The sequence below is a fragment of the Ctenopharyngodon idella genome, chromosome 5 (genome assembly GCF_019924925.1).
Source record: "Ctenopharyngodon idella isolate HZGC_01 chromosome 5, HZGC01, whole genome shotgun sequence".
NCBI classification, from domain to species: Eukaryota; Metazoa; Chordata; class Actinopteri; order Cypriniformes; family Xenocyprididae; genus Ctenopharyngodon; species Ctenopharyngodon idella.
The window spans coordinates 39,653,725-39,676,299 of NC_067224.1; the positions used below are offsets into that span (position 1 = coordinate 39,653,725).

The following is a 22,575-nucleotide window of genomic DNA, read 5'->3' on the forward strand; positions in this document are numbered from 1 at the left end:
ATATAATTATATTTTATATATTTTGTATATATATATATATATATAATATATATATATAAAAAATTATATTATAAAATATATAATTATATTATAATAATACATAACATATACTTATACAAACCCGATTCCAAAAAAGTTGGGACACTGTACAAAAAAGAAATGCAATAATTTACAAATCTCATAAACTTATATTTTATTCACAATAGAATATAGATAACATATCAAATGTTGAAAGTGAGACATTTTGAAATGTCATGCCAAATATTGGCTCATTTTGGATTTCATGAGAGCTACACATTCCAAAAAAGTTGGGACAGGTAGCAATAAGATGCCGGAAAAGTTAAATGTACATATAAGGAACAGCTGGAGGACCAATTTGCAAATTATTCGGTCAATTGGCAACATGATTGGGTATAAAAAGAGCCTCTCAGAGTGGCAGTGTCTCTCAGAAGTCAAGATGGGCAGAGGATCACCAATTCCCCCAATGCTGCGGCGAAAAATAGTGGAGCAATATCAGAAAGGAGTTACTCAGAGAAAAATTGCAAAGAGTTTGAAGTTATAATCATCTACAGTGCATAATATCATCCAAAGATTCAGAGAATCTGGAACAATCTCTGTGCGTAAGGGTCAAGGCCGGAAAACCATACTGGATGCCTGTGATCTTCGGGCCCTTAGACGGCACTGCATCACATACAGGAATGCTACTGTAATGGAAATCACAACATGGGCTCAGGAATACTTCCAGAAAACATTGTCGGTGAACACAATCCACTGTGCCATTCGCCGTTGAACTAAAACTCTATAGGTCAAAAAAGAAGCCATATCTAAACATAATCCAGAAGCGCAGGCATTTTCTCTGGGCCAAGGCTCATTTAAAATGGACTGTGGCAAAGTGGAAAACTGTTCTGTGGTCAGACGAATCAAAATTTGAAGTTCTTTTTGGAAAACTGGGACGCCATGTCATCCGGACTAAAGAGGACAAGGACAACCCAAGTTGTTATCAGCGCTCAGTTCAGAAGCCTGCATCTCTGATGGTATGGGGTTGCATGAGTGCGTGTGGCATGGGCAGCTTACACATCTGGAAAGGCACCATCAATGCTGAAAGGTATATCCAAGTTCTAGAACAACATATGCTCCCATCCAGACGTCGTCTCTTTCAGGGAAGACCTTGCATTTTCCAACATGACAATGCTAGACCACATACTGCATCAATTACAACATCATGGCTGCGTAGGAGGAGGATCCGGGAACTGAAATGGCCAGCCTGCAGTCCAGATCTTTCACCCATAGAAAACATTTGGCGCATCATAAAGAGGAAGATGCGACAAAGAAGACCTAAGACAGTTGAACAACTAGAAGCCTGTATTAGACAAGAATGGGACAACATTCCTATTCCTAAACTTGAGCAACTTGTCTCCTCAGTCCCCAGACATTTGCAGACTGTTATAAAAAGAAGAGGGGATGCCACACAGTGGTAAACATGGCCTTGTCCCAACTTTTTTGATGATGCCATGAAATTTAAAATCAACTTATTTTTCCCTTAAAATGATACATTTTCTCAGTTTAAACATTTGATATGTCATCTATGTTGTATTCTGAATAAAATATTGAAATTTGAAACTTCCACATCATTGCATTCCTTTTTTAGTCACAATTTGTACAGTGTCCCAACTTTTTTGGAATCGGGTTTGTATATTTATATATAACATTTAATTATAATAAAGATATATAAAAAGCATTTTTATTTATGATCATTTTTAAACATTTATGATAATAATAACTAAAAATTAGAATAATAAATTCTGAATGATCAGATCATAGTGATTGTGAGGCTTCAATATAGCACAGTTGAAGTGAAGGGTGTGACTTCAGCAGAACATTACTTTTGTCTTACAGGGGCAGTTTGATGGCCAGGCGAGCTTTGTGAGTAGATGTTCAATATCTGATTCTCTGTTAATGCCATATGGTGCTGTCTTGCATGGCAAGCTGTTCCCGTGTGTCTGTTAGGATGTGGTGATCGGGGACCTGAAGGTGGCCACGCAGTACCGTGTTAGTGTGGGGGCGTACGGCTGGGCGGGGGAGGGCAGACCCAGCATGCCCCGGGACATCAGCACTGGCTCTCATGGTGAGCAGACAAATCACAAAACATACATTTTGATCAGTATTACTATGCTTTTAACTAACAGAATTAATCAACTTGCATGATGTATTTCTCTTATATTGTAGAAAAGTGCATGCCTCCTACACCTCCTGCCCAGCCTAATGTGGTCGCTGTGTCAGACACAGAACTGGCGTTGTCATGGCAACATGGAGAAAGTGAAGGAAGTGCACCTGTGCTATACTTCCTGGTGGCTTATATCAGGTAATTGTTCAGGTGATGGATAGATGCATAGATAGATAGATGGATGGATGGATGGATGGATGGATGGATGGACGGACGGTTGGATAGACAAGCGGATGGATGGACAGACGGATGGACAGTTAGACAGTTGGATGGATGGATAGATAGATGGACGGACAGTTGGATAGATAGAAAGATAGATAGAAAGATAGACAGGCGGATGGATGGATAGATAGACGGATGGATGGATGGATGGATGGATGGACGGACAGATGGATAGACAGGCGGATGGATGGATGGATAGACGAATGGATAGATGAACGGATAGATGAACGGATGGATGGACGGATGGCTAGACAGGCAGATGGATGGATGGATGGATGAACGAACGGATGGATAGACAGGCAGATGGATGGATGGATGGATGGATGGACAAACGGACGGATGGATAGACAGGCAGATGGATGGATGGATGAACGGACAGATGGATAGACAGGCAGATGGATGGATGGATAGACAAATTGGTTAGATGAACGGATGGCTAGACAGGCGGATGGATGGATGGACAAAAGGAAGGATGGATAGACAGGCGGATGGATGGATAGACGAATGGATAGATGAATGGATGGATGAACGGATGGATGGACGGATGGCTAGACAGGCGGATGGATGGATGGATGGATGGATGGATGAATGGACGGATGGATAGACAGGCAGATGGATGGATGGATGAACGGACAGATGGATAGACAGGCAGATGGATGGATGGACAAACGGACGGATGGATGGGTGGATGGATGGATGGACAGATGGATAGACAGGCAGATGGATGGATGGATAGACGAATGGATAGATGAACGGATTGATGGACGGATGGCTAGACAGGCAGATGGATGGATGGATGAACGAACGGACGGATGGATAGACAGGCAGATGGATGGATGGATGGCTAGACAGGTGGGTGGATGGATGGATGGATGGATGAATGGATGAACGGACGGATGGCTAGACAGGCAGATAGATGGATGGGTGGATGGATGGATGGATGGATGGATAGATAGATAGATAGATAGATAGATGGACGGACAGTTGGATAGACAGGCAGATAGATAGATAGACAGACAGATAGAAACAAAAAAAGCTCAAGATTTGTACAATAGCAGCTTTTTCATGTGAAAAACATTTTCAGTCGACTTCAGGGACTAAAATCTTCATTGGTTTTCTTTTAAAGAATGCATTTCCTGCAAGTCTCTCTGTGTGTTTGTTGGCCTTCATTAAAACAAGACTGACTGATGTTTGTGCGTGTGATCTTTACCCTGTCAGGCCTTACTGTGCCCAGATGACTCATGCAACTAATGCATTTCTGTGGTAGTTACTGTTCTAGAACACAACTAACCCATTCAGGCCAGTTCAGCACAGTCTGCGTGACCACACACATCAAACCACCGACCCGCAGGACACAACGGCCTGCTATTATGTGTGCATGAGATTTTGATAAATGACTGACCGAGTGGTGTTCCTCATTCTCTATTATTACATTTTAGAATAATAAAAAAGTCATAAAAACCATGAAATAACACAAATTGAATTATAGTGACCAAAATGTTGAAAAAATGAAACCTCTCTTGTATTTGGGCTGCTTCTGTGTCTAGAATCCAGCTCTGGTCATTAAAAAAATCAAATACTTGTTTTCTTCTTTTTCTCTCTTTTTTTTTTTCTTAAATTAAAATAGCAGCTTTGTAAAGAAGTTCATACATTTGTTGACATGATTCATATTTATTATTGTTTATATTATATCTATGAACAAATTTCAAATGAAATAAAAAGAAGTAATTTAATGCATTATATGTACATATTTATTTGCAAGATCATAAATAAACTGTAATACTATATACTACTAAATAAATTCAGTGGAGAGTGTCCAGACGTTTTCATTGTATCCTGCTGTAAGTCCACATATGTGCATTTGAGTGTGAAATCGGCATATTTGTAATACTCATTGATAATTATGCAACATGATTGTGGCGTCCAGCAGATTAGGACCCCCTTCCCCCCCCATCCAGAGACTGTCTGCTGCTCAGATTAACAACCTTTCACATAATCTGGGCAATGTAACAGAAGCAGAAGTTGTCATTATTTGGTAAACTTCTATAGTGGTGAACGGAAACTACAACAAATATAATTTTTGCTTTCCCATTTATCTCAATACCAACAGAAACAAATCCATGATAGTGTTTCTGTGACGTTCCAAAAGAGGAAAAAAACACTGAGAGATTGATTACACTGGTTAGAAGAGAGAAAGATGTCAAATTTGCCTCAGGGCGAACAGGGCAAATTAGCGAAATCCCATAAAAGTGCAGATGGATTGGAAAGTTCTGCACATGATCTGTTGACGACTCGCAAATTAAAGAACACAGACGCAGCCGGATCATTTCCATAATGACCAACACAATCTACCAAGAGCAGCGCAAATTAGCGTCTGGTTTAAGACATGCTTTTTTTGTGGTAAATAATGGCGCAAATACCAGTAAATTGACTAGCGCAAACCTTAGTAAATCACTTTGCATGATTCATTTAAATACTCTCCTCCCATAAATTTTGCAGCTTACAGAATACAATTGTAATTCTCTGATCAAAGAAAGCAGGATGACTGTTTTCACAGTTTGGTGATGTGCGTCTGTAAATGTGTTTTAGGCCAGAGATGGACACTGAGTGGACGTACATCAGAGAGCCAGTAGAGTCGAACTCTATGGTGCTCAAGGGTCTGATGCCTGATACGGAGTACCAGTTTGTCATCAGAGCCGTGAATGCACATGGGATCAGCCCTCCCAGTGCCATTAACAACCCCGTGCGCACATTCGGTAAGTTACAGTACAGGACATGACCTTAGGAGACCCTCAGGTCTGGTTACTGTAAGGTTGCGGGTTCGCACTGTAACCATTGTGCTCTTGATTTGTCCCTATAATATGTGTATGGTAAGTTACTTTGGATAAAAGGGTGTAAATGACTACTTGTGTGTGGTTTGCATGTTTTATATTGTAATAATAAGATGCTCCTCACAGATTTAAGGAGGGTTTTATGTGTGCATGCTGGCTGGAGAGACCAGACTAATTAAATTAAGCATCTTAAAGCCTGCTCACTTTGAGGAAGACCCTCCTCTGTCACACAAACACACTGGGAGGAAGCTTACAGCTAGTTACCCGCCCCCAACCCTCCAGCAGACAGATTAAGAACATAGACCCCCCCACAAACACACGTTTACAGTCCAATCACATCAGATCACACCAACTCATTCAGCTACACAGGATCGAGAGCATTGTCATAGTTCGGTTGGTGTTGACTTCCAACCAATTGGATTCACTCAAAAACAACTGGATCAAGAGCACCTTGACCACCTCACATGTAACTTATAGGGTTGTGTGCCATTCAGAACTGAATTGAGCATGCCTTTTAAATTATAATTAAATTCCTGAGTTTGAATTGGGGTACAAATGTTGATTATATATAAAACAATATATTTTAATTTTATTGCAAAATATACGTATACATATACAAATATTTAAGTATTTTGCTTCATGGAGTAGTGCTTCATGGGAGTGGGCGGAGCTAAACAGTTATTTTGGCGTATGTTGCTTTTTTCAACTCTCTGATTGGTGTAATTTTTATACAGCATCATGGGTAATGTAGTTTTTCACTAGGAATTCTGCTGTTAAATACGATTATTTTAAAAATAAGCTGAAATAACTGACAGCTTCAACAGAAGCAAATACCATGTATTAACAACCTCGTATCTCACAGTAGGCCTGTCTTCAAATGTTTAAAAGTTATTGTTTAAAATCAATTTCCCTATGGAGAAAATAAATGGAGTTTTTACTTCCGGAACCCTACCCGACTGTTGCACTCAGGGCTTGACATTTAAGGTACAGTGTGTAACTTATAGCAGCATCTAGCGCTGAGGTTGTAAACTGCAACCAACGCTGCTCACCCCTCCCTTTCAGAGTACATAGAGAAGCTACGGTGGCCGTCTGGCCGACACAAGACAAAGATGTCGTTGTCTGAGACAGTAGAGAGTAGCCAGTCAAGCAATGAGGTTTCTTCTTACTTCTAACAAAGAACGGTCTCTGCTTCTAATAAACCAGATGACTACTACTACTACTACTGCTACTTTGTGCATATTCAATGAAGTGACGATGCAAGCTGCCTCTAAAAACACGAACGATTTAGAAGAAGAACAACATAGTGATGAAACGCACTCTGTAGAGTGTTTGTCCATTTAGGGCTGCTGTAGAACATGTCAGCGCAAAATGACGACTTAATGGGGACCCGCGGTGTATGTAGATAGAAATGGCTCATTCTAAGGTAATAAAAACAAAATGGTTCATTATGTAATATCTTTATACACCACTGAAAACATAGTTTATGTATATTATACTGGATTTCTGTCAATAGATCCTCCCAAATTTTACACATTGCACCTTTAACACCCACTAAATGCGGGTGGATTTCAGCAGTGGCATGTAACGCAGTCACTCCTACTAGTCACTTTGGCAGGTTGAATTTTATATATTATATATACATTTTTCAGTTGTAGTCTTTTAAAAAGGCATCTGAAATAATAAACTAAGTGCAATGTAGTGTTGTCAAAAATATCAGTTTTTCAATACATGTCAATACTGAAATATCTGAAACGCTTCCAATACTCATTTTCCACAGAATAGATACACGATACCAGCTGCTCTTTCGCTCTCTCTCATCTCTCCGACAACGAGTTGACACACAAACCTGCCTCCCTTCACTCACTCGTTTCATTTGCTCCAGGTGAATATTGTTGGTGTTACAGGGCTTGAATTTCGCCATGGGATTGCCCTTATTGCGCATAATTTTACACATTTCTGCAGATTTTGTTCTCACACCCAAAGTGTGCCTCACAGTAGCCTACTGTAACAGTGTAATGGATCTGTGTGTCAGGTCTTAAAGTGACAGCAGCCTAATATGCCTGCTGCCAAATCATGATATTAAAAATATCTATATGGCCGTTTTTCCCCATGGTATCGATGTCAAAATTGTGGCCAGTAAAAATGCTGAGTGGCTAGTAACTTTGGAAAACCACTAGTGGCTGGTGAGCAAAAAACTTAATGTCAAGCCCTATTTGAACTTTGTTATGTGCAGCTTGAAACAAGCCTTGGAAACCTTTTTAACCTGTTTTCTGTGCATGAAATCTTGATGATTTTTTTCCCCCTGCTTACTGTATTTATGAGGTCAAATGACAGAAGTATACAATACCCTGCTTTAAAAACAGGTTCAGTGGATGTAGGCAGTGGAGACTATGACATCTACATCTCAAACTCTGACAGTAAAGATGAGGACGGGTTTGAAACCGATGACTCAGATTATGACGTCTTCATTGAGGAGGTGAGCGATCTTAGGGGCAAAACTCACACAGAAAAATGAGAGAACTTGGAAAATAAATTTTAATTAATTTTTTCTATAAATACAGCCGTATACACAATACACAACATCTTGTCACTCAGAATTGTTGTTATTTAATGGTATTCATCTCTGTGTTTTTTGCAGATAAATTTTCCTAGTAGTAAGAAAAGCGGCAGACGGTCTCAGCTACGCTCCCGCATCGGGACTCCCGGTAACGGAAATGTTATTTATAGGATGCGTACACCTGCTTCCCAAAATATCACATCAACAACACCTATAACCATGACAATGGTCGCTAGCTCCACCTCCAGGACAACCACCACACCTACTATACTGACAGGCGCCGCTCCTACTACGCTTTCTCCTACTACGCTTTCTCCTACTACGCTTTCTCCTACTGTGCCATCTCCCAGTCCGTCATTGACGCCATGGAAAGGGGAAAGACCCCGAGTCTACGACGTACCATGTGACGAGACGGTCTGCCCTCCTGACAGCTTCTGCATCAACGATTACGATACTGGCGGCTCTCGATGTCACTGTAACCTCGGCCGCCAGGGAGACCTCTGCTCAGAAGGTTAGTTAGTTCTGTCTGTTTAAAAGTGAATGTGCTGTGTGATGTTAATCACTACATATTTGATGTTTAATACATAGTTTTGTTAGATTACCAATGCAATTTCACTGTGGGCGGGGCTTCCATCATGTGAGTGATTTTACTGTTTTGCTAACTTCCACCAGACTTAAAGGGACAAAAATGAAAATTGCGTCATCATTTACTCACCCTCAAGTTGTTTCAAACCTGTATGAATTTCTTTCTTCTGCTGAACAGAAGAAGATATTTTAAAGAATGTCGGTAACCAGACAGTTGATGGACCCCATTGACTATTTTTTTTCCATACTAATGGAAGTCAATGGGGACCATCAACTGTCTGGTTACCGACATTCTTTAAAATATCTTCTTTTGTGTTCAATCGAAGAAAGAAATTCATAAAGTTTTGAAACAACTTGAGGGTGAGTAAATTATGACAGAATTTTCATTTATGGGTGTACTATCTCTTTAAGTTGTCAATGCTGGCAAATGACCATGGTATAAGCGGGATAATCCACGGCTAGCTGTGCATTAAACGATTTTAATGCACGACGTGGAGGCAAAGAACGGAGGTATCCCTTACTTATTAAATGATGTTACTAAATTAGACCACTAAAAAGCTAAAACCCTGCCCTCTAAGGACATGTTTGCAAACCTAAACATGCAAAGTAACCATGCAGAGAGCGTTTCTGATTGGCTGGTTTGCTGACTGGCTAAAAAAAAGTGTGAACTGTGGCTGTTCTGCTTTTTACAGAGTCTAGTGCTGTCAAAGAGACAGATGTAATTTCATACCTATTTTGTAGTATATTTTATGTGTGGTATTAAAAAAAGAAATTTAAAAAGATAATCATTTATAATGAATCATTGATGTTCTGGAGGATTTTCATGATGCAATAGGCTTAGACTCATCTCTTTTCTTTGTGGACACGACACAACCTGATGTTTTTTAAGTTTAGTTCGATTAAATAAGATCGAAAACCTTAGAAATCTACTATACACTCTCTCAGATGCTTGAAGAATTTGTCTTCCGATTTCATTTTTTCCTCCATCTGTCTCTCTCTCATCTTCTCTGAGGTCTCTTGGGAGTGTGTAATATTTGAGAATGGAGGTTTGCATGTGCTGCTGTATATTCCCCTGGCATTTCTCTTTCTGTCTAACCTTTTCAGAGCAAGTACAATAACATTTTTAAACCAAGTTGACTCCACAGACAAGATATTGCTTTATTGTTCTACATCTCGCACAGTATTGCATATCAGTTTCAATATGTTTAAATGCAATATATATGAGTTTTGCTGAAAATTGCAATTTCTTGAAACCTCACTTTTCTAGTGAGCTGAACTCATTTTGAGTGTCAAAAAAAACAGTTTGGGTAATAAAAGCCTATAGTAGACTACACATGCCATATATATATAACACATATTCCTTCAGCCTCTAGGGGGAGCACTTATGCTTTCCATTTTTTCCAAACTTACACTGCAGAGCCCCGCATATGACGTGCAAACAAAAAAATATGTATATTGCGGCCACATATGAACAATTCGTTCCCATGACTTTTTATTTACCAAAGAATAATGAAGGGAAAAAAAGGATTTGTGCACAAAAATATTAAACAGCAACTGTTTCCAATAATGATAATAATAAGAAATGATTTCTGAAGGATCATGTGACACTGAAAATTCAGCTTTACATCACAGGACTAAACATTTTACACCATATTTAAATAAAAAACAGGCTAAATTTAAAGTTTAAATTTGAATAATATTTCACAATATTACTGACCCCAAACTTTTGAACAGTACTTTTGTAGGTGACCTCAAAGCTCAGAAACATGGACTAAAAGCCACAAAACTTCAGTTTTGGTTTAATTATGGTTTGGGCGAAGGGTCATGTTCTAGCACTTGTGGATGTGACTACATCAACAGGGCAGTAATGAACTATGGGATTTGTGCCCAAGAGATGAAACGCTCTGTAACCCCAACTCTGTCACAGAAGAAGCTGCAGAGCCAGAAAGCTTGTCCAAACGGACTGAAAGAAAATATTTTCCATGACCTTCAGTCACAGTGTTTGACTCTGTAGACTCCCAAGTAATGTAATACAGTATATGGAGGGTGTGTGCATGCAAAAAGATTTCAAAAACGAATGTAGCCTCATAGCTCTGTGTCCTACAGGTCTGACGGTAAATTTCCCGAAGTTCTATGGCTACTCTCACATGACGTTTGAACCTCTTAAAAACTCTTACCAGAGCTTCCAGATCAGCCTGGAGTTTAAGGTATAATCACACATATAGGCAGACTTTGAAGCGTTTGAGAGGTTTTTGAGACCGGACGCTCATGAATCACTGCTTTGACCTCTCAGGCAGAGGCTGAGGATGGATTGCTGTTGTACTGTGGAGAGAATGAACATGGTCGAGGAGATTTCACCTCCCTGGCCCTCGTACGGGGAAAACTACACTACAGGTATCTCCAATTATATTTGAGCCTTAATTTTGGCTCTTGCAAACACTTGAATCTCCACAATTTTTTGATGATACTTTTCAGCTATGCAGATTTCAGTCAAGCTTTGTTTTGTAGCTAATTTTCACCTTAGATGTGCTCTGTATTTAAAAGTACTGTACTGTGTATATATATGTGTGTGTGACCCTGGACCACAAAACCAACCATAAGTCTCACAGGTATATTTGTAGCAATAGCCAACAATACATTGAATGGGTCAAAATTGTAGATTTTTCTTTTATGCCAAAAATCATTAAGTAAAGATCATGTTCCATGAAGATATTTAGTAAATTTCCTACCGTAAATATATCAAAAATACATTTTTGTGAGTGAATATGCATTGCTAAGGACTTCATTTGGACAACTTTAAAGGCGATTTTCTCAATATTTTGATTTTTTTTGCACCCTCAGATTCCAGATTTTAAAAAAGTTGTATCTCGGCCAAATATTGTCTAAACCATACATCAATGGAAAGCTTATTTATTCAGCTTTCAGATGATGTATAAATCTCAATTTCAAAAAATTGACCCTTATGACTGGTTTTATGGTCCATGGTCACATATATATAGTTCACACATATTAATATTTGCATACTGGATTGTGATTGTTTTTTTGTTCTCATACTATTTGCTTGTATTGAATCATGATTGGTCTTTCCATTAATATATATTTATCTATTAATATTATTTAACCTAAAACCATACCTTCACACCTTTTTTGGACAAAAATATATAATACTTTATATTTATGTGTGTGTGTGTGTGTGTGTATATATATATATATATATATATATATTTCTCACACTATTTGCATATTGAATCATGATTGGTCTTTCCATTTATATCTATTCATCTATTAATATTAAGAACTATCATTTTTGCAAATAATCAAAATGGCAAATTACACTCCAATTGAGTCTTGACTTCTTTTTCTTTTCTTTTTTACTTTTTGTTTTCTCTGTGAATTTACATTGATTTAGTGATTATTAGTAATTGATCTTGACTATCATGTGCACAGGTTTAACTGTGGTACGGGGGCGGCGCAGATCGTGAGTGACAGCTCCATTGTGATTGGTCAGTGGCACACTGTCACAATATTTAGAGACGGCATGAATGGCTGGCTACGATTGGATAACGACACACCGGTATCAGGCCGTTCTCAGGTACGCATGCCTTAATACACAAACACAGCATACTGTGATATACACAGTTGGTTTTGTGTCATACACTGTATTGACCAATCAGCATCCAGGACTATAAAATGCATCTAACAACCTCTTTTTCTTTGTCTCTCTCAGGGTCAGTACACTAAAATAACATTCCGCACGCCTTTGTTTTTGGGCGGAGCTCCGAATGCCTATTGGCTGGTGAGGGCGGTGGGGACCAATCGCGGGTTTCAGGGCTGCATGCAGAGTCTGACTGTCAACAGTAAAGCCACTGACATCCGACCCTGGCCTAAAGGAAACGCACTGAGTGGAGCAGACATTGGTTAGTTTGAGGATGACTATAAATGTCCAAGTGTTGAGCTTATCTATTGTTTTATGATCTTCAAACCTAAAAATTTCTTCTTTTTGTCACATGTTTTTCTTAAAGTATGATGGTTATCTTTCTATCAAATATATATCATTTGCTTTGCTATTTTGCCATCCTTTAATTTGTACTGGCCCCAAACTTTTTATCTGTAGTGTAGTGATTTTTGGGATCACTGTATATGTGTTCAAAGCATCTTCCTCTCCTCTGTGTGTTTCAGGCGAGTGCAGCAACAGTGTGTGTGAGAAGGTCACCTGTGCTAATGGAGGAATCTGCTTTGCCAACCGAGCGGATGGCTTCATCTGCCTGTGCCCTCTGGGCTACAAGGGCTTCCTCTGTGAGGAGAGTGAGTCGCGCACACACACACACACACACACACAGATTTTGTGGTCGTGATTTTTGCATGTGCAAGCACCACTCACATTTTAACGCTCACATTTATGATTGCTATAAACTAACTTATGTCAAGTCAAGTGGTTTTTATTGTCTCTTCTCTCCTGAACCCTTGTGATAAAGAATATATACTTTAAAAAGAATATACATAAGTGTGAACTGAACTGTTTTTGGCCACTTAATTGCATTAAGTGCATCACTATAATGCATTAAAACTGTATTATAGTTTAAATTCACTTATTAAATGCAGTTATCGGAACTTTAGAGTGCATTTTTGACCCACGTAAGCACATCTGTATATGTAATTTCATAATTACTTCTATTGTCTTTGAAATATGGTGTACTGCATTGTATTGTATTGAATGTACAAGCATTTATGGTAACTAAAATGTACTTTAATGTCATTACTTTTGAAATTGTGAGTCATGTATTTAAATACATTTAATATTACACATCTGTAATGATGACGCTGCAATTTAGTATATTTAAAATATATTTACCTTAAATGTAATTTCAAATAACACACTAGAGTTAAAATTATAATCAAGTACTGCATATGTGGTTTAGTATTAGTCATCACACCAAAATAATTGTACTTCTTTAAAGTATGACTAAATATTATTAAAACATAACGATTTCAAATGTACTTTAAAGTAAAACTTTTAATATGATATGTGCATTTTTTAAGTGTGCTTAAGTATGTTAAGAAACAGTCATGAAAGTGTACTCTCTTTAAGTACTTAAGTGCCCTTTTATTTCACTAATATTTTATTATCTGCAAGTACAGTTTATTAAAATATACTTTTAAGATATGAAGTGCACATTCAATACCATTAAGCACACTTCTTTTTCACAAGGGAAGAAACGAAACACAATGTCTCTGAAACACCACAGTTCATAAACATAAACATATAATATGACTTACAAGACATAACATACAGTTCACACACATGAACAATGGCAAATGAAGTAGTAATAATAATAAATACAATTGTAACTGGACAGTATAATAACCATTTTTACATTCACAATAAATACAGACAATATGCAGTTACCTCTGAACATTTATCAACACTTTTGTCCGTAAAACTGTGGCTAGGTCAGAAAAAAGTAATTGCACAATTACAATTTCAGGTTCTAAAATGATATATCATATCATATAATCATATATCTCATATCATATCATATATCTCATAAATGTCATATGTAAATGCAAATTTGAACCACCAAACACAACCAACCCTATTGTGTGTCATCACCTGATTTCATATGTCTTAATTCAAAGGAAAATCCTTCTGGTTCCAGGTTTCCTGTTGTCTCTACCCCAGTTTAACGAGAGCATGTTCTCGTACGCCAGCGCCCCCTGGCCTCAGCCCTCCCATAACTACCTTTCCTTCATGGAATTTGAGGTGACCTTCCAGCCGACCAATCCCGACGGCACGCTGCTCTACACCGATGATGCAGCCAGCCGTGACTTCCTGTCAATCAGCCTGGTGGGCGGATATGTGGAGTTTCGCTTCGACTGCGGCTCGGGTGCCACGGTTATCAGGTTGAGAATATAAAATGGAAATGGAAATGGAAAACATTTGAGTCTCTTTCCGTTTTAGTAGATGACTGTGAATCCACACTTGTTAAATATTGTGTAGGACTGGAAATATCTTTGCTTCTGTTGACAGGAGTGAAGAGGCCGTCGCTATGGAGGTGTGGCATGAGCTGCGTGTGTCTCGAACAGCAAAAAATGGCATTCTACAGGTAGACAACCAGAGACCAGTGGAAGGCATGGCAGAGGTGAAGAGATTATGTTATTTGTAATCATATACACTAGCATTCAAAAGTTTGGGGTTGGTAAGTTTTTTTTTTTTAGTTTTTTTTTTAATATTTTGGAAAAAAAAGTCTTTTTATTTATTTAATCAGAAATACAGTAAAACAGTAATATTGTGAAATATTATTACAATTTAAAATATTTAATTCTATTGTAATATATTTTTTTTTAAAAAAAGTAATTTATTCCTGTGATCAAAGCTGAATTTTCAGTGTCACATGATCCTTCAGAAATCACTCTAATATGCTGATTTGCTGCTCAAGAAACATTTATTATTATCAATGTTGAAAACAGTTGTGCTGTGCTTAATATTTTTTTTAAATATATATTTTTGTGGAAACAGGATTGAGCACTAACTTTGTAGAAAATAAATTTTTTCCACAGGATTCTTTGATGAATAGAAAGTTCAAAAGAACAGCATTTATTTGAAATAAATCTTTTGTAACATTATAAATGTCTTAACTCTCACTTTTGATGCATCCTTGCTGTATTAGTCTTAGTATAAGTATTAGTTTCTGTCAAAAAAAAAATCTTACTGACCCCAAACTTTTGAGTGTATTTAGATTTAAAATTAATATATTTATGTTCCTTAACACATTTTCACATTTAGGCCCCATTTACACTAGTGCGTTTTCATTATAAAACGGCGTTTTAAAACGAAAACGATCCTCGTCTACAGTGGGGTTTCCACAGCGTTTCAGAAACGATCTCCGTCTGCACTACACCACTGAAAATGTATGTCACATGACCATTCATGCACACTGGGAATGCGTGTACAAGTGTAAACAGTTGCCTCTTGCTCATGTAGGTAGCTGCAGTATTAAAAAATGCAGAGTTTAACTGCACAATGGCTGCTAAAAATGACAACAAAGCCAGCAAAGATTGCAGTTCAGTCTCCATGTTATTGTTTTCACGGTCGTCAAGAATAAGCAGAGCGAACATGGGAAACCACGCCATCGTTTTCAAAGTCTCTGTTTTGGTCTGTTTATGCTGAAATGCAACCCTGGCATTTTCAAACTAAAATGGGGTCTACAGTGTTTTCAAAAGTCTCCATTTTCGAGGTTCAAAAACGCCGACGTAGTCTAGATGACAGGCTTAACCGTAGCAAAAGTTATGCGTTTTAAAACGAAAACGCTCTAGTGGGCATCAGTATAAATGGACTGAAACAGAGACTTTTGAAAACGATGGCGTGGTTGCACACGTTCGCCCTGCGTATTCTTGACGACCGTGTAAACAATAACATGGAGACTGAACTGCAATCTTTGCTGGCTTTGTTGTCATTTTTAGCAGCCATTGTGCAGTTGAACTTAGCATTTTTTTTAATACTCTAGCTGCCTTCATGCACAAGAGGCAACTGTTTACACTTGTACGCACATGCCCAGTGTGCATGAACGTGTTTTCGGCCGTGTAGTGTAGATAGAGATCATTTCCGAAATGTGGAAATGCCAGTGTAGATGAGGATCTGTTTAACTGCACCTTGTTTTAAAACAAAAATGCACTAGTGTAAATGGGGCCTAAAACGTGGTCTGCAGCGTTTTCGAAAGTCTCAGTTTTCGAGGTTCGAAAATGCCGCAGTAGTGTAAATGACAGGCGTAACCGTAGCAAAAGTTATGCATTTTAAAATGAAAACACACTAGTGTAAATGGGGCCTTAGTTCCAATATACACATTTTGAACTGGACTACATTTTTCTGTTCTGTTTTATTTGTTTTGTTCTGTTTTGTTTTATTTGCTTTAGTGCCAGACTGAAAACATTTTAACATTTTTCACTATGTATGGGCTATTGTGCATCAGTTAAAAAATGTATTCTATCAGAAATAAATGTATAATACAAGGGATCTGAATGCTTTCTCCGGTTATTTTGTATGTATATTGTATATTATACTCTCTCTCTCTTTTCTTTTTAGGGTGCATTTACACAGATAAAGTGTAGTTCTCCTCTCTATATCGGAGGAGTTCCTAATTATGATATTACTAAGACGAGCGCTGGCGTCCTGAGACCCTTCAGTGGAACTGTGCAGAAGGTACTAGAGTTTAGATACTAGTTAAAGATGCGAAAAACACCCAAAGCACCCTGACAACCACATAGCAACATTAACAAATAATCAAGAGTTTAAGTAGTTTAAATTCAACTGCAGTTAATTCAACATGAGAGCGAAGATGCGTAGTTAGTGTTCAATGCTGCAATTAAAATGTAAGCCTCATCAGAATCTGACTGCTCACTACTGTGATCCATGTGCGGATTTAATCTTAAAATGGTAAAATAATTTTCAGTCTTTCCTCCTGACCCAGATCTCTCTGAATGACCGCAGTATAGAGCTGAATCCAGGTCAGGCTTTTGGGGTGAACGTGTTGAACGCAGCTCACCCGTGTGTGGAGAACCCGTGTGCTAATGGGGGAACATGCAGACCGAAGTGGGACGGATACGACTGTGACTGTGCGCTTGGGTATGATGGGAAACACTGTCAGAAAGGTGAGAAGTCACAAACACACACACACAACTCTAAAGTATACTGTATGTGCTCCTGAAGATCTGTCGTCCAGGTCTTTAGTTTAACTCCAGTCCGAATCACACAAACCTGAAGCCGCTAATGCAGGGATATTTGCAATACCTACTGTATATACTACTCATCCATTTACATTTACATTAATGCATTTGGCAGATGCTCCTTTCATTGCATTGAAGGTACACATTTTATCCCTGGGAATCGATCCCATGACCTTGGCATTGCTAGTGCCATGCTGTAATTATTGAGCTACGGTAAGGCACTCATCCAATTCCATATACTAACATACATATACTAACTACTTACTATTACATAGTATGCAAATTTCCTCTATGCATTAAGGTTAAATGTTATTGTTAACTAAAAACTTAAACTACTTTTGGTCATGGAAATAAAGCTGAAATAATATCAAATATAAATATTAAAATAAAATAGAAATATAAAAACTTAAACAAAAAATAGAAAAGTTGCCTTGCCAACTAACTTAAATAAGTTTAAGTACTAAAATGACTAAAACTAAAACTGAAATAAAAATAAATTAAAGCTATATAGATTAAAAATGATTTTAAAAAAATGCAAATAACTGTATAATGATAACTGATAACAATGCATACTTAGCATTGCATACTGCATACTATTTCACATTATATTATTAGTTAAACTCTGCTGGAAGGCAGATCTCCAGGAGCAGGACTGAGCACTAACTGAACACTTTCCTTCTGTAGTATATAAACAATATTTTGCTTTAGACTGAGATGTTGCTTTGATATTCTTCGCAGACTTCTTCCATAACACTTCAAAATCTTTCTTAAGCTTCTTTTATTCTGTTTTGTGCTCTCACTGTGCAGAATGTGGGAATTATTGCTTAAACAGTAAGTGCTTCAGGCAGATGTCTCTCGTTTGTTTGCTGTCTTAGTGTATTTATTATGATGTTTGCTGCCATCTAGTGGACGTTAAAGAGCTGTGCACTCTTTGTCTTTTGCTGTATCAGCTGTTACTGAATCTATTGAGATCCCTCAGTTCACTGGACGCAGTTATCTGACGTACGACAACAGAGATATCCTCAAAAGGTAGAGTGCTTTTGCTTTCACGCTCTATAACTGCACTCAAATCAATATTCTTTGTATGAAGTTTCTGTGCATACATATGGATCCTAATATTATGGGGTCTGTTTCGGCAGGGTATCAGGTTCCAGAACAAACATGTTCATGCGTTTTAAGAGCACGTCCAAAGATGGTCTTTTACTATGGCGAGGGGACAGTCCAATGAGAGCCAACAGTGACTACCTGTCTCTCGGCCTTCAAGATGGAGCGCTCATTTTCAGGTATAATGATATCCGCTCACATCTGCATGCACCCACATGTTAGAGATTTACATTTACATTCATGCATTTTTGCAGACAATTTACAATAGAGGATCAAAAGCATCCTCCTAACATCTCTTGTTCTCCCTACAGTTATAATCTTGGTAGTGGAGCCGCCACTGTGGTCATTAATGGCACATTTAGTGATGGCAAATGGCACAGAGTGAAGGCTGTCAGGTCAGACGTGTGCCATACCGCATCCAATCATTATTCAGCATGTCTTTATTTATGGACTGCCATATGTAGAGGAATTTGAGGGAATTTGAAAGGGCTGTAGCTTTACAAAGTTTCACCAAGCCTTTATGTTTGTCTCTGTTTGAAGGGATGGACAGTCTGGTAAACTAACTGTCGATGATTACGGAGCTAAAACAGGCAGATCTCCTGGTAAGATGAGACAGCTGAACATCAACGGTGACCTTTACATTGGTAAGAAGCAACACAAGTTAATTGTAATGATAAAAGTTTAAAAAAAGTCAGCATGAAAAGGAAGTTGCGATAGTCTTTTCTTCCCTATTGTGACGTATATCTGAGTGAAATGGTTTCTCGAACAAGAACAAATGTAGGGCGGGATTTAATTTTGTCTATAGGGAATTGATTGGATGTTTGTGGTTTGCTATTGGTGGATCTCATGTGAGTGACAGGTTGTCCCGCCCTCATGCCAGTAAACACGTCATCAGAGAAGAGAAGAGATGACGCTGGAAGAGGGAGGGGAAGATATTTTCATTCAAATTTTTAGGACAAGAGTTTTAAAAAACTAGTGATGAGCACAGATAAATCATTTTTTAATGATTAAAATATCCCAAAACCACTAGAACAGTGTTATATATTTTGTTGACTTGTGTACTTACACTATCCCAGATGTTTCCAAGAATGTTTAATGTTTAAATCCAGAGAAATAAGCAATTTTAACCAGGACACAGGCCGTGTCCGTGCGTCGCCTATCAATGACATCATACCTGCGTTACCCTCGTTTTATGGTTTTATTTTGTAGAAACAATGGAAACACCAAAGACGCTTTAATATATTATGTGTTTAATTGGACAGGTGAGCAACTGTTTGGATACATTCATCAACAGAAATCTAATAATTGTCATATAGCTCAACACAGTAAGTCTTATTGTTTAAATCGCGTTTTCTTGATTTACTGCAAGTACCGTGTTTTACCATGACTAATATCGATCTATCTTACTGGAGTGTGCAACAAGTGTCTCATAGTAGCCGCTGAGCGAACGCAGAGGAGCATTATAACAACCTTCAACACACAAATGTATCTAATATCAGAGGCGGCCTTTGCAAATCGGATGCCTGTTTCAAGTGAAATGGGTGAAACATAGCATAGCTACTGTCTAATATGAAAAACAGCGCTGCGTTACCCCACATACACATGACCGGAAGAAGCGGAAGCGGATCATCTGTGGTATCTCTCGAGCCGTGTGTCGCACTTGTCTCTCATTAGCAATCGCTCCAGCGGCCTCGTTCCGCTCCAACGGCTTTCAGCCACACCCTGCTTCATACTACAGTAAAGTTCAAAAATCTTTAATACATTAGCTCATCAAATCAAGGTGTCATCATGCAACGCCTTTGTTTTGAATAAGTGACCTCTAGTGGTGAAAAATTACATATTGTGCCTTTAAATTAATCAAAAGTGACAGTAAAGACATTTATAATGTTACAAAAGATTTGTATTTCAAATAAATTCTGTTCTTTTGAACTTTCTAAAGAATCCTAAAAAAAGTATCACAGTTTCCACAAAAAGATGAAGCAGCACAACTGTTTTCAACATTGATAATAATCAGAAATGTTTCTTGAGCAGCAAATCAGCATATTAGAATGATTTCTGAAGGATCATGTGACACTGAAGACTGGAGTAATGATGCTGAAAATTCAGCTTTGATCACAGGAATAAATTATATTTTAAAATATATTTAAATAGAAAAGTTATTTTAAATTATAATAATATTTCGCAATATTACTGTTTTACTGTATTTTTGATCAAATAAACGCAGCCTTGGTGAGCAAAATCTTACTGACTCAATCTTTTGAACAGCAGTGTATGTGCAGGTATTTGTCTAGTTCTGCTGGTGATTTTGATTTCAAAGTTTCACTCTGTCTCTCCAGGTGGGATGAAGGAGATCGCGTTGCACACCAACAGGCAGTACATGCGAGGTTTAGTGGGATGCATTTCTCATTTCACTCTCGCCACGGACTACCATCTGTCTCTGGTGGATGATGCAGCTGACGGCAAGAACATCAACACCTGCACCAACTGAACACCTCAAAAACAACAGATCGCGAACATCAATAACTTTTTGCGACCCAAGAACAACATTTTCATGTGTACTCTTCAAAAATAACCACCACAACTTATGAATATCAGGAACAGCAGCTCACAAATATCACTGACGCAGATAATTAAAGACCCAAACATTAACCTCCATCTGATGAAAAGCGTTTATCTTGGTGTGATGAAGATAAAGATGAAAGTGTTTTCTTCTGAATTCTCCATTATACACCAACTCCTGCAATAACAGCCAGAGTTGGAGTTTTTGTTTAGCTTCAGCACTGTCATTGAATTCACTGAAAGGTTTTTAACCATGTAACTGAATCACAGTAAATGTTATCTCATTCCATAAGTGAGCATGCAGATGTTTGAAGGCAGGATGATCTCAGAGGTTATTTATTCCTTTTGCAGTCAAATCTACAAGTTACATGCTTTTTTTCAAACTCGATTATGAATCAGGCAACCAATTCTTGTTCAAACCTAGTCAGGCGCATTTACATTATTCCCTTCAAGAGCAATGGTCGGAGCAACTGTATTTTTGTTTATTGTTTGTTTTTTATATCATTCATTTTTTATCAGTATTTAGACTGTTGAATTAATAGATGAAGATTCATTCTGATGAATAGAGCTTTTGAAGAGTCAGGCTGTCATAGAGTAGTAAATGTCTCTCTCTCTCTCTCTCTCTCTCTCTCTCTCTCTCTCTCTCTTCTGAGGTAAATCTTTGCACTGTGAGTTTTTAGGCTGCTAGTGGTGGAAGGACAAAGTGATGTGATTTTTCTTTTGTATAAGAGGCTCTGCCTCTCTTTTCCTTCTAGCTACAAACTTTTATGAATCCCAAAGACTCTTTAGTAGCTGCTGTAGCTCTTTATTTTTTACTGTAGCTCTTTATTAAGTTAATGGATGTCTGCAAAAAAAAAAAGCATCTCTTAATTTTTTCTGCCTTGATGTTTAAAAAGCCTATCATTTTGCCATCAAAAATGTGACTTACTGATTTTATTCATAAAATAAAAAGAATGTCAGACACTGAATTTTACACAGGTGTATCTTTACATTAATTTATTACAGAGAGTTGTCGAAGCCAAATTATGAATCTTTTCTAAAAAAAGTCAGAACAGTAGATTGGGAGTCTTTAAAACTACATATAACCCTTTTAATATTTATTTATTAAACAGATAGTTCCAATCCTTAATTCTGATTGGTTGAGCCTCATTCGAAGTCACCTGTGACCTCATTACATCAGTATTACTGCGCCACTGCGTCTGTGTCAGGTACATCGACTAAATTAAAGTATGGTCACTTGTCACGTTAGTAAACATTTAAATATCACAAGTAGGCCTACTATATTCCAAAACTGTTATGTGTTGTTTCATACAGAGCCCCTAAGAGGACATGGTGGCGGATAAAAATATGGGACGGGAGGAAAAATAAACCAGTCAATGCTTTTGCGTTGTCTTGCAAATATTTTGCATTCCCCTGAGAAACTTCGCATTCGCTCGCAAAACTTTTGTGTTCTTTGCCAAATATTTTTTCCTTCCATCTCATTTTTTTCCGTCACCATGTCCCTTTAGTATGGAAGCTTATGGAAGCTTGTTTCCGCCACTAAATAAAAAATAAAAAAGGTAATTGCGACTTTTTATCTCAACATTCTGACTTTTTTTCCGCAGTTGCGAGGTTACATCTCGTAATTCTGACTTTTTTTTTTCTCAGAATTGCATGATATAAACTCACAATTGCGAGTTATAAAGTCAGAATTGTGGGTTTATATCTCGCAATCCTGACTTTAGATGTAAACTCGCAATTGTGAGATAAAAAGCCGTAACAACCTTCCATAG

General features: G+C 37.9%; 1 protein-coding gene across 1 annotated transcript in view; it reads left to right on the forward strand.

Annotated features, from left to right (window-relative positions):
* Nucleotides 1-21,776, forward strand: part of LOC127513644 (pikachurin) — a 28,346-nt gene extending 6,570 nt beyond the window's left edge. Inside the window, exons 4-23 of the mRNA XM_051895648.1 lie at nucleotides 1,897-1,923; nucleotides 2,008-2,125; nucleotides 2,227-2,362; nucleotides 5,036-5,202; nucleotides 7,641-7,753; nucleotides 7,916-8,345; nucleotides 10,526-10,626; nucleotides 10,713-10,813; nucleotides 11,867-12,011; nucleotides 12,147-12,336; nucleotides 12,599-12,724; nucleotides 14,077-14,320; nucleotides 14,448-14,559; nucleotides 16,500-16,616; nucleotides 16,885-17,065; nucleotides 18,091-18,169; nucleotides 18,280-18,423; nucleotides 18,556-18,639; nucleotides 18,785-18,888; nucleotides 20,581-21,776. Coding sequence (XP_051751608.1) covers nucleotides 1,897-1,923; nucleotides 2,008-2,125; nucleotides 2,227-2,362; nucleotides 5,036-5,202; nucleotides 7,641-7,753; nucleotides 7,916-8,345; nucleotides 10,526-10,626; nucleotides 10,713-10,813; nucleotides 11,867-12,011; nucleotides 12,147-12,336; nucleotides 12,599-12,724; nucleotides 14,077-14,320; nucleotides 14,448-14,559; nucleotides 16,500-16,616; nucleotides 16,885-17,065; nucleotides 18,091-18,169; nucleotides 18,280-18,423; nucleotides 18,556-18,639; nucleotides 18,785-18,888; nucleotides 20,581-20,732 — 2,871 coding nt within the window. The 3' untranslated portion in view covers nucleotides 20,733-21,776. The remainder of the gene's footprint in view (nucleotides 1-1,896; nucleotides 1,924-2,007; nucleotides 2,126-2,226; nucleotides 2,363-5,035; nucleotides 5,203-7,640; nucleotides 7,754-7,915; nucleotides 8,346-10,525; nucleotides 10,627-10,712; nucleotides 10,814-11,866; nucleotides 12,012-12,146; nucleotides 12,337-12,598; nucleotides 12,725-14,076; nucleotides 14,321-14,447; nucleotides 14,560-16,499; nucleotides 16,617-16,884; nucleotides 17,066-18,090; nucleotides 18,170-18,279; nucleotides 18,424-18,555; nucleotides 18,640-18,784; nucleotides 18,889-20,580) is intronic.
* The last annotated feature ends 799 nt before the right edge of the window (nucleotides 21,777-22,575 follow it).